The sequence below is a fragment of the Acipenser ruthenus genome, chromosome 6, assembly GCF_902713425.1.
Source record: "Acipenser ruthenus chromosome 6, fAciRut3.2 maternal haplotype, whole genome shotgun sequence".
NCBI classification, from domain to species: domain Eukaryota; kingdom Metazoa; phylum Chordata; class Actinopteri; order Acipenseriformes; family Acipenseridae; genus Acipenser; species Acipenser ruthenus.
This window is the reverse complement of record NC_081194.1, coordinates 36724309-36739685: the sequence shown is the minus strand read 5'-3', so window position 1 is coordinate 36739685 and position 15377 is coordinate 36724309. Positions and strand designations below refer to the sequence as shown.

At 40.5% G+C, this 15377-nt stretch overlaps 1 protein-coding gene across 2 annotated transcripts in view; it reads right to left on the bottom strand.

Annotated features, from left to right (window-relative positions):
- LOC117410774 (XK-related protein 5) overlaps positions 1–15377 on the bottom strand; it is an 84593-nt gene that overhangs the window by 57859 nt on the left and 11357 nt on the right. Inside the window, exon 3 of one of the 2 annotated variants that reach the window (XM_034017566.3) lies at positions 12342–12526. The exons of the other annotated variant lie outside the window; for it this stretch is intronic. Coding sequence (XP_033873457.1) covers positions 12342–12526 — 185 coding nt within the window. The remainder of the gene's footprint in view (positions 1–12341; positions 12527–15377) is intronic. 2 annotated transcript variants of the gene reach the window in all.

The following is a 15377-nucleotide window of genomic DNA, read 5'->3' as shown; positions in this document are numbered from 1 at the left end:
GCTAAATTGGGGTGAAAACCGGGGTAAAATAATTGGCGACGACTAAATTTATAAAATAAATAAATAAATAAATAAATAAATAAATATGAGTGTCTACATTGCACAAACCCTGTCTGATCAGACGAGATTATGGAGGGGAGAATGGATTCAAAACGGTGTGCTAGGATCTTAACAAGAATTTTAAAGCCTGCATTAAGGAGATACATAGGGCGGTACGAGCCACACTCGAGGGTCTTTATTCTGTTTCAACAGTAGCGATATGGAAGCTTGGCAGTAAAGACAGAGACAAAAAAGATTCAGTAAACACAGAGCTCAACAAAGGAGATACACTAGAACTAAATTTCTTATAAAATTCTATAGGAAACCTAATCTGGGCCAGGAGATTTATTACTCTGCATTGATCCAACGACCTCAGTTATTTAATCTGGAAATAATGGCTCCTCTACGTGGGCTTTAGATTGTGGATCAACAGTTGGAATAGAAAGGTTCTCAAAAAAAGACTCCATTAACAAAGGATCTGTAGGCAATTCAGATTTGTAAAGAGAAGAGTAAAAATGTTTAAATTGGTCATTGATCTCCTGCTGGTTTGTTGTAGGCTGGCCTGACAGTAAATTCATTTGTGGGATCAGATGTGTGGCTGCAGACTGACGCAGCTGGTGTGCCAAAACTTTGTTGGCTTTATCACCATGTTCATATATTGCATGTCGAGATTTAATCATTAATTGTTCTGCCTCTTTTGTGGACAGCAGGTCAAATTCATTTTGCAAGGGCAGTTGATGTTTTCAGAGATCTGGAGTTAGAGAGTTAGCATGCTGTTGATCTAACTGTAAAATAAGGTCAGTTAATTCTAACACCCGACTGTTCAGACTTTATTGGCTAGCACCGTATGAAATGATTTGGTATGCCTTCAGGGTTTCCCAAAGCATGGCTGAAGATATCCCTGGAGTTGAATTGACATCTAGGGAAAAATCTATTTGGGGGAAAAAATAAATTGGACACATTTTTGATCTGACAGCAAGAGAGGGTTAAACCTGTAAGAGTGGCGAGGTGTTGTTTGTTTGGGAAAAGCAAGCTCCAAAACCAAGGGGGCATGATCTGAAATGACTATACTATGGCACGTACATGAGCAAACAGTGGGAAGCAATTTTTTATCCATAAAAAATTTGATGGACAGGGCGAAAAAAAGGAGTACTGCTGGGGTGATGGAAAAAGAAAGCACCACAGGTCAGAGATACCACAGGTGTCAAGAAATGAATGAATAGTCGAGGCAGAATTTGAGGGAGGGGTAGGATTTGAGGAAGAGCGGTCTAGTCTAGGGTGTAAAGCGTAGTTCATACCCCCCACCCCAAGTAATAGGTGATGTGTGTGCATATCAGGTAAAGAAGATACAACGTGAGTGAAGAACTGGCTGTCATCCCAGTTAGGAGCATATATGTTGGCTAAAATTAATGGGAAGTCAAAAAGTGTACCAGTGACAACAATATAACGGCCATTTGGGTCTGCGCCACCTGTTAGGCAATAAAGATTTGTGAAGTAGGATTGCCGCTCCTTGAATCTTGTCACTAAACTTGGAACAGGACTTGCATATACGAAAGTGGTCTGAGTTTCAGAGATGTGTCTTCTGGAGATAAGCAATGCCCACTTTGAGTTGTTGAAGGTGAGAAAGCACCTTATTGCATTTTATTGGTTGATTAAGCCCCTTTACATTCCAGCTTATAAAATTAACCAGGCACCCATTGGTGCAAATACAAGTGCTAGTTGCAACCGGCATAAGATTTCAGGGATATAGAGTAAATATGAGACGGACTACCCAGCTGATCCAAAGCATAAACACCTCAGAAACCCAAGTCTCTGACCGATACCAGACAGTGCAACAGAAGAGAGAGGGAAAGAAAGTTAAGTGAAAGAAAGAAGAAAAAACACAGAGCAAACATAGAACCCCCCCCCCCAACCATCTTCTAAGTTGCACAATACCCAAAGCGTAATTAGCTTTATAACCAGTGCGTAGATTGCATACTTTACAGTGCCACAACTAAACAATGTACAAACAAGTAATCCTTGAAAAATAGATAGCCATGGTTGCCCAGACACAAACCCATCTGGCAAGTTTTTCAAATATCCCACATCCAGAGTAATAGGTATTAAATAATAACAAGAGCAGTAATAGATAGTGACAATCACTCAGCCTTTAAAAAAATAATAATAATAAATAACAATAAATAAATAAATACAAATAATAATAATAATACATATATACATACACATACATATAGATATACAGATTGTAGCGGTTTCAGGGGTTGTGTTGTGGATGGAGGTTATGTGTCTGCAAGGTTTCTTTTTTGACTGCCAGGACCACAGACAGCAACGCAAAGGATTTCAGAGTCAGGACCACAATTTCCAGACTGCAGCAGAACAGCCACACCTGTCTCCAGGTGTAATCAAGGCAAATCTGCAGACAGGTGACACCAATCAGTCTGCTCTACTTAACTGCGCCTTGGGCTTTCTTTTGTTGTCTTTTGATCCTGGCAGGTGAAGGAATAGGAGGGAGAGAGAGAGAGAGAGAGAGAGAGAGAGAGAGAGAGAGAGAGAGAGAGAGAGACTTTGGAGAAGAGTTTTTGAGAAAGAAAAAAAGGAAAATTACACTAAGGATTGAACACCCGATGACAAACTAGGACTGGAGAACCCGGACGGCAATTGGACAATACTTCTGTATGAAAACTACCCACGGTAACGAACCCTGGCCTGAATCGACAAAGAGACTGGAAGACCTCTGCCTGTTTGGTTGATTGAATATTTTGTTTAACGTTTGCAAAGAACACTCCCAAAGCCCCTCATCTTCTACCAAAGACTGTTAAAAAATAAACAGTTTTTAAACTTTACTTGTTCTTGTGTTGTGTGGTTTTGTGTGTAATCCCTGCCTTACAAAGAACCTGCCCCAGGTTACATTGGTGGAGAATGCAGGCAAGGCTGTGAGGATACACACACACCATTTATTTCTTTTGGAAGGACAACCATGTAAGATCTGTTGAGGCAATTAGTCACCTCCAATAACATGCAACAAGAAGCAAATCGGCAACAAACAGAAAACAATTGCTTGTCATTAGAGGAACAAAAGAAATGTAAACTCCAGATGAATATGGACAGGCAAAAATTGACTGCTGAAATCACTGTTGTGAAAATTGCTCAACAGACCGCTGGCATAGAGGTTGATTTGAAATTTGATTTGTCTCCACACAGCCTCCTGTAGTGGTGTGATCCCACTGAAGTGTGTGAAAGTATTGTTTTGGGTTTTTTTTTTACTGTCTCTAGCGCAGTTAGCAGCTGTTGCCAGTTCCCTTGCAAAGTGAGGTTGGAACCTATTTAAGCTGAGTGAATCTACTAGTGGTCAGTCTACAGGTAACCAGTGTCTGAGGCAGATAGGTAAGTTTCTGCTTCAAGTAATTTTAAATTAACTACATTGTAAGGTGGTGTTTGAATTAGGTGAGGTAGTGTGTGATTAGTACCAGGTGAGTGTGGTTAAATTGAATAGAGGTTGGTTTGCTATTTGATTCGTTTCCACACAGTTTTTTTTTTCCACCTAGTTGTATATTAGATCAGGCAGGCTATTTGTGCGCCAGCCAACCGAAGAGCCTCAAAAAAAGAGCCGGGAGTCTAGCTGTGGGAGTCCAGCAAGGGGAAGCCTGCGCCGAGACGCTGTAGGACTAGATACGAACCTAGCAGCGCTCTGGAAGACGCCATCTATTAGTCAGGTCTGTACCCTCCACCCCACCGCTCCCACTGTGCCTATTTGGCTTGCCTGTCCAGCTATGACTCTCTCACATCCCTGTTCTGTCCTCTCGCCCTTGTCCTCTGCCCTCTCTCGGCCGCTGCTCCTCCAAACCCCTCTAACCTCACCCCTGTCTCTCCCCCTTCTCACTCTCTCCCCTCCCGCACCCTGGTGCACTCTGGAACTGTCACTCTTCTGCTAACAAAGCCTTTGCTTCCCACCTCTCCCTCTCTCTCGATTTCCTTGCTCCCATTGAAACCTGGCTGTCCCCTGATAACACTAACTCCTGCCGCCTTGTCCTCTCTCTACGTCCTGTCCCATACCCTGTGACTCGCTGGACGGGGAGGTGGGACTAATCTTCTCTCTCTCTCCCTCCTTACTGTTTTCTGTCCCCTCCGACCTCTCCTCACTCTCTGTTAACACCTTTGAATTTCATGCTGTCCAACTAACCTCTCCCTGTCAACTCCTACTAATTGTACTGTACCGTCCCCCTGGACCTCTCGCTCACTTTCTAGATGAACTCGACTATCTACTCTCCTCCCTCCCCTCTCTGTCTACCCCAACTGTCCTGTTAGCTGACTTCAATATCCTTCTCTCCAACCCCAGCCACTCTGCTGGATTCCTCCCTCTCCTTAACTCCTTCGACTTCTGTCTCTCTCCACCCCCCCCCCTCCCCCCCTACCCACAAAGCTGACCTCACCTTCTCCAGGGCCTGCTGCCCCTCCACCCTCTCTGTCACCCCCCTGGACCTCTCTGATCACTATTTCATCTCTTTCTCTGTATCTCCCCTCTCTCCTTGCTCCTCCTACCCCCACTGTCACCTCTCGCCGTAACCTCTGCTCTCTCCCCCTCTGCCCTTGCCTCCACCGCTCTCTCTCACACCCCTCCTATCGACTCTTTCTCCCAACTCTCTGTAGACTCTGCTACCTCCACCCTCTTCTCCTCCCTCTCTCCTCACCTACCAACCTGCTCGCCCCTCCCCTCCCCTCCCCAACCCTGGCTCTCCTCTGTGCTCCGCTCAGCAAGAACTACACTGCAATCTGCTGAAAAGAAATGGAAGAGAACCAAACTCCTTGCTGCCCTAGACCTCTCTCCTCTGATAAATGTACTTATTTCCAATCTATAATCCAAGCTTCCACTAACAACCCACGTAAACTATTCTCTACCTTCTCCTCCCTCCTAAACCATCCCCCCTCCTCTATCTCCTCTGATGACTTTGCCTCTTTCTTCTCTTCTAAAATCTCAGATATCCACAAAGTCTTTAACACCTCTCCCTCTCCCCCACCCCCTCCCGGTTCAACCCCTACACCCACTGCATCCCCTACTAACTCACCCTCTTTCTCCACCTTCTCTCCCCTCTCCTCCCTGCTCCAGGGTCCCAAACCCACCACATGTGCCCTGGACCCCATCCCCACTCACCTCTTACCTCTTTCAAGCTGCTGCTCCTGCTCTAATTCCCTTCATCTCCTCCCGTCTCAACACCTCTCTCCTTTCTGGTCTCTTTCCCTCTGCCTTCAAACAAGCCTCTATCACTCCCCTCCTCAAAAAATCTACCCTCGACCCACCTCCCTCCAGAGCTACCATCCTGTCTCCCTCCTACCCTTCCTCTCCAAAACCCTTGAGTGGGCTGTACACCGCCAGCTCTCTGCTTTCCTGTCCAACCACTCTCTGCTCGACCCTCTCCAATCTGGCTTCCGCTCTGCTCACTCCACTAAAACCGCCCTCTCCTGTCTGTCACTAACTCACTAAACTCTTCCCGAGCTGCCTCTCTCTCCTCTGTCCTAATTCTCCTCGACCTCTCTGCTGCCTTTGACACTGTCGATCACTCTATTCTACTATCCTCTCTCGCTGACCTGGGAATCTCTGGCACTGCTCTGGTCTGGATATTGCTGCTCTAGAAAGAGTGCAAAGAAGAGCAACCAGAATTATCCTGGGCTTAAAAGGCATGTCGTATGCAGACAGGCTAAAAGAACTGAATCTATTCAGTGTTGAACAAAGAAGATTAGGCTGTGATCTGATTCACGCATTCAAAAACCTAAAACAAGGACCAGGGGTCACAAATGGAGATTAGATAAAGGGGTATTCTGTCGCAGCTGATCTTGAACCAGTTATTCTGTGCAGTAAAACATTGGACCTCTTTGTGTGCCGGCTTTCAGTAGCTAAGGTTAACGGTTCATCATTTTAAATTAACTACATTGTAAGGTGGTGTTTGAATTAGGTGAGGTAGTGTGTGATTAGTACCAGGTGAGTGTGGTTAAATTGAATAGAGGTTGGTTTGCTATTTGATTCGTTTCCACACAGTTTTTTTTTTTCCACCTAGTTGTTATATTAGATCAGGCAGGCTATTTGTGCGCCAGCCAACCGAAGAGCCTCAAAAAAAGAGCCGGGAGTCTAGCTGTGGGAGTCCAGCAAGGGGAAGCCTGCGCCGAGACGCTGTAGGACTAGATACGAAAGATTAGTTCGGGGATGGTAGATCCCTTTAAAGTATAGCGAGGTGAGCAAGCGGGACCTCCATGCATTAGGGAGTAGCGCAAGCCGTTTTTATGGCACCTTTTATTTTATAGTTTTTTGTATTGTGTTTTACTTTGTTTTTTCGTACGCTGGCCGTACGCACTCAGTGAGCTACCATGGTTGGTAGTGTCACGTTAGCTGTTCTGTGTGTGTGTAAATAAATCCTGCGCGCCTGCGGGGCGTGTCAACTTCAACCTCTGTCTGGATCTCCTGTCTGTCACTCAGCAGCGAATGCACGCACCCACTTAGTTCAGTCATTATAGTACTATAGAGGTTTAATGTATTAATACTGGCCTGTATTTAGATTTAGATCAACTGGACCATCCATTCAAATCTTAGAGGGAATTATCAAAGAAATAAAGTGATATTAGGAGCAACTGTTAAACTGAAGTAAATTAATTAAAGTACATCTTATAATGCCATTTGTAGTTACAAAAGAGGATCAGTGCTAACTGACACTGTCTGTAGGTTAGAATGGTCAAGGAAATAGAAATTAGACACAAAGGCCAGGTATTGCAAATAAATGATAAACCCTTTTATAGACAGAACGATATTTGAAACTAAAAAGATCTATTCGATTTCATAGGATTAATAATATGTTAAGTATTTTGGTCTAATAAGTAACATAATATTTAAACTGACGAGTGTTATTGCTTGTTCATGACTTTACTGTAGTGATAGAGGATTGTAGAGGTCGGAGCAACATTTAATTTAATTAATTTAAGGATTGGTTCGGTTTCTTTCTCCAACTAAATAAAAAGTCCTTTAGACATTATAATATCCATCAAATTACAGAATATAAAAGGTATTATGCAGCAGTGTGGAGTAGTGGTTAGGGCTCTGGACTCTTGACCGGAGGGTCATGGGTTCAATCCCCGGTCAGGGACACTGCTGTTGTACCCTTGAGCAAGGTACTTTACCTAGATTGCTCCAGTAAAAAAAAAAACAACTGTATAAATGGGTAATTGTATGTAAAAATAATGTGTTATCTTGTAACAATTGTAAGTCGCCCTGGATAAGGGCGTCTGCTAAGAAATAAATAATAATAATAATAATAATGTTCTTTGTGTTAGTTTGTAATAATATACTATAATGTACCTTGTTATTAATCCACTGTATTATTGTTTAAGAATATTTCTTTATGACAACTAACAATGTTATTAGTGGAATTGGATAGAGTCTGTGTAAAGCACTTCTGCCAAGCATTGAGAAGGGGGCCTCTTTCTCTTATCAAGATGTAAGGGCTGTTAAAGAAAGGAGGGGGCCTTATTTGCCTTCCACTTCAGTAAAGCAAAAGAGAAGGTAATTAATCTTGGTAATCCTTGATTGTCCATAACTTCAGGCAAGTTTTATGGGTTTGGAAATTAAAGTTTATGGAATTAATGGTTTAACCCTTTGCAGTCCATTGTCGGACCCGGTCCGACATTGCAATTATTCCTATCAGGTCCATTGTCGGACCCTGTCCGACATCATTATAGAAACGCAAAAAACGAGTTTTAGTCGTTTTTTCTCCGGAAAAAGTCGAGAAAACCATTCAGTGGCCGAGTGGGAATGACAGGAGCCGAGACAAGTCGAAAAAAAAAAAAAAAAGGCGTATCTCATGAATAGTCATACATGGCCCTGGTATCAGATAACGGGGCGGTCATAAGTAAACAAGCTGGCTGATAGTAAGTCAGCGCACAGAGAACACGGACATTTGCAGAGCTTTTTTGAGATGTTATAGTAATAAAATAATGACTTGGATCGCATTATTGAGGAGTTTGGTGATAAAACGAGTGATCAGGAGATGATTGATCGGTATGTACGACTATTATTATTATTTATTTCTTACATAGGTGAAAACTACAGCGAACGAAAGGGTTAGGCGGGGCTGGAGATGCCTAGTGAGTGCTTTGTTGTTATGCAGGGCCTTTTAAACCCGTTTGACTGTGAAAAAAAATACTTTTAAACAGCGCGTCTAAAATTAACTGCGCGTGTGAAAATAAATTAGACCTGGCGTGCCTGACGCGCAATTAATAAATGGACCGCAAAGGGTTAACACAGATAAAAAATATATCTTGAAACAATATGCAAAAATTATAGCGTAACAGACATTAATAGGCCATATATTTGAAAAAGTGCTTACAATAGTGTTTCACATTAATCACGGACATTAGCCTTGAAAAAAACAGGGGACTGTGGAAATTTGCTTGTGTAAGCCACACTCTAATTCAGATAAAAGGTCAGAGCCTGGTAATTATTATTACCACTTAAACTTAATGAAACTAATTGACCTGACCATTGTATGAGGCAATCTTTTGTCAAATACTCTGTTAGACATTAGTATATGGAGTCAAAACTGACTCATTGAAACACAATATGGGGTTAAGAGAAACACACTTTTAATTTAGCAAAATATAATCAAATAGAGATGATGTCACATATTAAAAACATCTCTCATATATAACACATATAAGAACGTGTTTGCATGCGCATATAACAGTAGTATTTTTTATATTACATTATAAACCAGGATCTTGTGAACCTTAATTCACCTAACTTTTCAGATAAAGGAGGGGGTCGAGGAAACATAGGTTCAGAATTGGACAAATATGAAGTCTTGAATTTATTGGTACATGACTCCAATTAATTCTGAAAAGTTGGCTTGGATCTTTTTGAAAACTATTATTTGTAAAAAAGATAAGAACTGTCTAAACAGATTAATGATTGGATTTAATTGAGGCTTCTCATGTATTCCAATGAGGAGAAAAACCTATAAAACTTCTATGTAATCACAATGAAGTACCACAATCATACCTGGCAGGGTAAAGTGGTCCATTTTCTGCAGACTTACACATTTAAGCTGATTGAACTCAGTTTCATCTGCTTCTTGAAGCCAGTTCTGTTCTTTTATTTACACTGCACTTCTTTGTATTGAAGGGTAAGCATTTATTCAATTATTTTTACCTCACATGTATTGAATGTGTTTGCTATAAGGGATCTGCACTAAGTTTTAGTATTACGAGAGTATTCTGTTGAATGTGCTGAGATATAGCAGTGGGTGCTTTAGGCGATGTGTTCTTAGCCTGCCCACGGGCCTTGCAAATACATATAAATGTATTGAAGTGTTAACGTTGATATCTGTTAAGACACTGGACTGCCCAAATAGTCTGTCAGCTGGGGATTTGATGTAGACTAACTACTCAATCCAATATTTAGCAGTTAATAAACCGAATGAGTACTGATCATACTCTGATTCGTAATACTTCAAATACATGAGTCTGTGTGAATTTCTTGATTGTTAAAAGTAATCTGGATATATTGCGGGTCCAGCGCGCAAACATGAACCACAAGGAGTTAATAACACCTCTGTCCTCCTAAACGTCTCCTCTGAGTTTAAGAGTGTGTGCAGAGCAAATAAAAAGAGTACGTATGAAATCTGAACTCTCAGAATCATGACAATTCAGAACAGAAAATAGGAGGCACTTTTTTACACAGAAAATTGTGAGGGTCTGGAACCATCTCCCCAGTAATGTTGTTGAAGCTGACACCCTGGGATCCTTCAAGAAGCTGCTTGATGAGATTCTGAGATCAATAAGCTACTAACAACCAAACGAGCAAGATGGGCTGAATGGCCTCCTCTCGTTTGTAAACTTTCTTATATTCTTAAGAACTAAGGTTTTAAACAAACAATTTGCCAGTAAAATATTAGTACATACTGACACTACAACAAGGAATCACACAATACCTGAATAGATTAAGAGTACTGTTACCTAGCCTGGAAAGCAGTCAAGTTTCAGTGTGCTGTTACCTTGTGTTTCTCCAAGTGTCAGGGCCCCTGATCTCGATGGATTCATGCGGAGAGCTGAGGGCTCCAGGTGCAGTCTTGTAGTTTCCTTTTTTTTTTTTTATCTGAGACAGTGCAGATCAAAGAGCAGAGAGCTAAGGAAATGTGGGATTACATGAGCTTGACCCTTGCAGTCTCTCATCAAAACTTAAACTGGCAGCAGTGTGGAGTAGTGGTTAGGGCTCTGGACTCTTGACCGGAGGGTTGTGGGTTCAATCCCCAGTGGGGGACACTGCTGTTGTACCCTTGAGCAAGGTACTTTACCTAGATTGCTCCAGTAAAAACCCAACTGTATAAATGGGTAATTGTATGTAAAAATAATGTGATATCTGTATAATGTGAAATAATGTATAATGTGATATCTTGTAACAATTGTAAGTCGCCCTGGATAAGGGCGTCTGCTAAGAAAGAAATAATAATAAACTAGAAATTAATTGTTTGGGGGCCATCTTGATCCTACTCTATCATTTGAGACTCATATTAGGGAAGTTACTAAAGTATCTTTTCACCATTTGAGAAACATTACAAACTAATCAAACTTAGATAAATTATTTCCGTATCTGATGCCGAGAGACTAATGCATGCCTTTGTTTCATCTAGAATGGATTATTGTAATGCACTTTTTTCTGGTGTCCCAAAATGTGTGGTATTCCGCTTGCAGTTCAGAATACCACCACTAGAATTCTGACTAAAACCAGGAAAAGTGAACATATTACCCCTGTTTTGGCCTCTTTATGTTGGCTCCCTGTGCAGTATAGAATTGATTTTAAGATTTTGCTGTTAAATTACAAGGCCCTGAATGGATTAGCACCTAGTTATTTGCAGGAGTTACTGACCCTGTATCTTCCAAACCACACCCTGAGATCACAGGATGCGGGACTACTGGTTATTCCTAGGGTCAACAAAAGCAAAACGGGATGCAGGACTTTTTCTTGTAGAGCTAAACTATGGAATGCTCTGTCTTCGTTTGTTTGTCAGGGAAGCTGGGACCATTAGAGTTTAAAAAAAAACACACACACACACACACACACACACACTTTTATAAAATGGCTTTCTTATCTTAGTGGGTTTTAATGTAACTTTAAAATTGCTGCTTTTGTATTATGTGTATACTGTTATTTAAATGGTCTGATTATAGCAATTGTATGTGTGACATGCTGTACAAATGTATTGTGGTTTGTTCTTTTTTCTGCTATGTACTGTACAGTGCTTTGCGATACTTTTGTATAAAGAGTGCAATATAAATGCAATAAATATACAATGTTTATAGTCGGCTTTATACTTTTCAAACAAATAGATTATTTAAATTTCCAGACGCACACTCTGATTGGCTAGTTTGTGCCGCAATGGGGCTTACAATCTTGATTGTTCGCCCCCCTCCTTTTCTTGCCTGATGAGTTCATTATCATAATTTAGAAAATGGAAACACTTAAATGTAACTTTTGCTAAATCATTCTGAATTCCTGTTATTTTTACCTCAAGAAATTACATTTCTTTAGACTTCAGATATGTCTTCAGATGCGACTTTGGATAGACATCGCAAACAGTTTCACTTTACTTAGGGTTTTTCTACCTGCGTTACTCTGTGCTTGTTAGGTGATTTAAGAATAAAAAACATTTGCATCTTGTAACTAGTGATTTTAAATCAATGTAAAATTGTTTCAAATCTTTTGTTTTCTTTAAGCCGATTTAAACTGTTATTTTTTCTTCCTTTTTGCCTTATTGTAGGCTTTGTGCTAACCCCTCCCCCCCCCATTGCGACCCTCATTATCATGATTGCGGGTCATTATTTGTGTGTGTTGAGTAATTTGTATAGCTCTTAAGCTTACATAGGTCGCAGTGCAAATTAATTGCCTGGCCGCTCGGCAAATTGGATTTTGCAGGATTGTTTGCACTACGCCAACCCTTACATCAGCCCCTTAATGTGTGATTTAAAGTATTTACACATTGTCAAACGGTTTCTGTTACACAGAAAAAAAAAAGAAAAAACATATGACCAGTGCGTGAATGCTGCCTGACGAACATTCAAAGGTTTAGAACTACCTTTAAATTTCTGGCTTGCGAACTAACCTTCAAACTTTTGAACACAGTCCTACAAAATTTAGAGTGGCATTATCACACAAGACACAGGCCATATTTACACATCATAAACAACTACAGAAGAAAATTAGCTGCACAAGGAACGTCCAGCAGTGTTTTGCCTATTGGCACCACAGTGACCAGTGATAATCCTACCTGGAGTGATAAGGCTGATCTCGGCTGTCACCAACAGGTAGCTCTGCAACAGCGTCTGAGGCAGAGAGAGTAAGAGTGCCTCCAGCAGGTGCAGGGCTGAAACGTCTCCCTGCTGCATCACCATGGCTCCCAGCCCCCCTGCTGTTCGTTGAGCCCGCACCATGGACCAAGCGCAGTCCCAGTATCTGCCATAAGAGGGCAGCAGCAGTCAGCACAAGCACATGGATTGTTCACAAGGACCTAAACCAGCTTACACAGTTTATCACTGTCATCGTTTAAAGGCATTCTTAAGAAATGCAAAAAATACAATGATAACGTATTGCCAATGAGAGGCAAGAATTATTACAATTTCTCTTCTTTTTTTTTGTTTAAACCTTGATTATTATCGCTTTAAAATTATTAATAAAATCTTCCCTACTAACGGTAGGAAGGTTATAGTTAAAGAAAAAGTTGCTTCATGGTCTTATCTTTATGATGTTTGAAATTATTAGGAATGGTTCCCATTGCAAACACTAAAATACTGGTTTAAAAAAATTAAGTCTGGTGCTTTGTCCTGAGATCAGAAGCTGCTCTTTAGTTATAATTACCAGCCATACACAACAGTAAGGCAGGCTAGATCAGTCAAAGTGTCTTAATAGTAGCGTCAGAACCATATAGTGGACACCCTCTCTACACTGCCAGTAACACAAAAGGTCTCACTAAGTTGGCGATGACGCTACTAATACAGGCTGATCTCTAGTTACATATGTCTATGGCTGGCAACACCTTTGCAGACAATATCAATAGAAACCACTCAGAATTATTGTAAACATAATAAAAACGATAAGGTGCAGTAAAAACAACTATCAAAATGTAATTGGAAGCCACTTACTCTTGGTAAAGCAATGCTAAGATCAATGCAATCTCAAACCATGCTTACCTAGGCTTTTGTCAACCTAGGTTAGAATACTGTAAATCACTATTTGACTATGACTTTTTTGCTGATCAGTAGCACAGGCATGTTTAACCTGTATATCACTGGAATAACTCAAATATAAATTTACAAGGGGATACTGTGGGAAGAAGCAAAATGTTAAATTACAATCACCACATACAAAAACAATCAATACATCTACTTTGTTGACTTGCTTTTTCAAATTTCTCATAAAAAGCAGCACACCATTTTAATTCGTACTGTGAAGGGAAATTGCTTCTCATCAACTTAAGTCTCCAACTAATGAGTCTTCCGCTTGTTCAGGGTTGCCAGATTTCCAGTGTTTTGTACCCAAAATGACCTGAAAACAAGCCCAACTTTTAATTTTTTTTTTTGGTGGGGGGGAGGAATCAAGCTTGTTATTACCAAATATAAAACAAAAAGTAAATCGAAAACATTTGTGATAAGACAGGCAGTGCAAACTTGATGAAAACTCTACAGAACCCGCAGCACCAGTTCATCCACACATCATTAGCAGCGACAAATCCTTACGAAAGCACATGCGCTATATCCTAAACACTATTGCAAACATATGGAAGCAGATCAACCTCTTAAAAAGGTACCCCTAACACCAATCTAGTTAGATAATAATAATAGTAATAATAATAGTAATAATAATAATAATAATAAATAATAATAATAATAATAATAATAATTATTACAATAATTACACTTTTATCCAAAGCGACTTACAGAGTCTAGGGGGTGAACTATGCACCAACAACAACTGCTGCAGAGTCACTGACAATAGGACCTTGGTTTTACGTCTAATCCGAAGGACGAAGCACAAAGAGGTTAAGTGACTTGCTCAGGGTCCGACACAGTGAGTCAGTGGCTGAGCTGGAACCTTGTGGTAACAAGCCCCTTTCTTTAACCACTGGACCACCAATTAATTACACCTTAATAAATGGCCAAAAATACACCCAACAATTTACCTTTTTTTTTAAATAAACACCAACAATGTTTAGCTAACTGTTAACAGTAGTGGTGCCCCATACTTTTAAATCCAACACACATATAAATTTCAAATAGTTTTTAACTTACCTAAAGCCTCCCGACCTATGCATCCCAAATGATCAACTGTGAGAATGCTGGAATGGCAAGCAATATGGGCTGCCAGGTTAATTCACATATTTAAACTTTCAAACAAACTTTCAACTTGCACCTGACTAAATCCTGTGTCAAAAGAAGTTTGCGCATTTCAATTAATGACAGTTCAGTACAACTTTGACACATTACAGAACTTTAGAAATCATTAAACTTCAAGAATTCAGTAAAATGTTTCTATACTTTGATACTTGCTGTAAAGGCATTGTAATAACGTGCAATTGAAATGAATAAAATGAATAAAAGTTCTAGCTGCTCAATAACAGGATCTCCAGCCCTTACTGACGAAATAGAAGAAAAATCAATAACGAGGTGACTGTTTTAATTTGCTTAACTGCAACAACTTAAAATACAAAATGCTCCATATAATGTTTTGGTGGTCTGAATAATTCTGCTGGTCCTTTCTTTGGCAGCTAAATCTCTTAGCCGTTTTAGCAGCAGAAGCTGTGTGGCTGTGCCTCCGGTTGTCTTTCAGCCAGTCCATGCACTTGTCAGTTTCAACTGTTTTTTATTTTTAAATTTTAACCCCACCCCGAGGGAAGGGGAATTGAAACAAGTAAAACACACAAAAAAAAAAAATAATAAAAACACAAAAAGTCAATAATAATATAAATAGAGAAAAAATATACAACTCACAGAAAAACAAAAGAGTAAAAAGCTAATACAAAACTAAAATAGCTGTGCCACCTGGTCCACAGAGAAGTCCCATGCTGCCATCGTGCCAGCAGAGGCTGAGTGTAATTGAGCCGTGGATCTTTCTAAAATAATATTGTAAAAGTAATCTAGCCAGACAGAAGAGAAAGAAATAGACTGCTCCATCCATCCCTTCAGAATAGTTTTCTTGGCTGCCGTCATCCCTACCAGGAAAATCTTCCTGAAGTGTGATGTCAGCATCAACCGGGAATCATCAGCCAGTAGGAGTACCTCAATAGAGGGGCACCGCCAGACCCAATAGA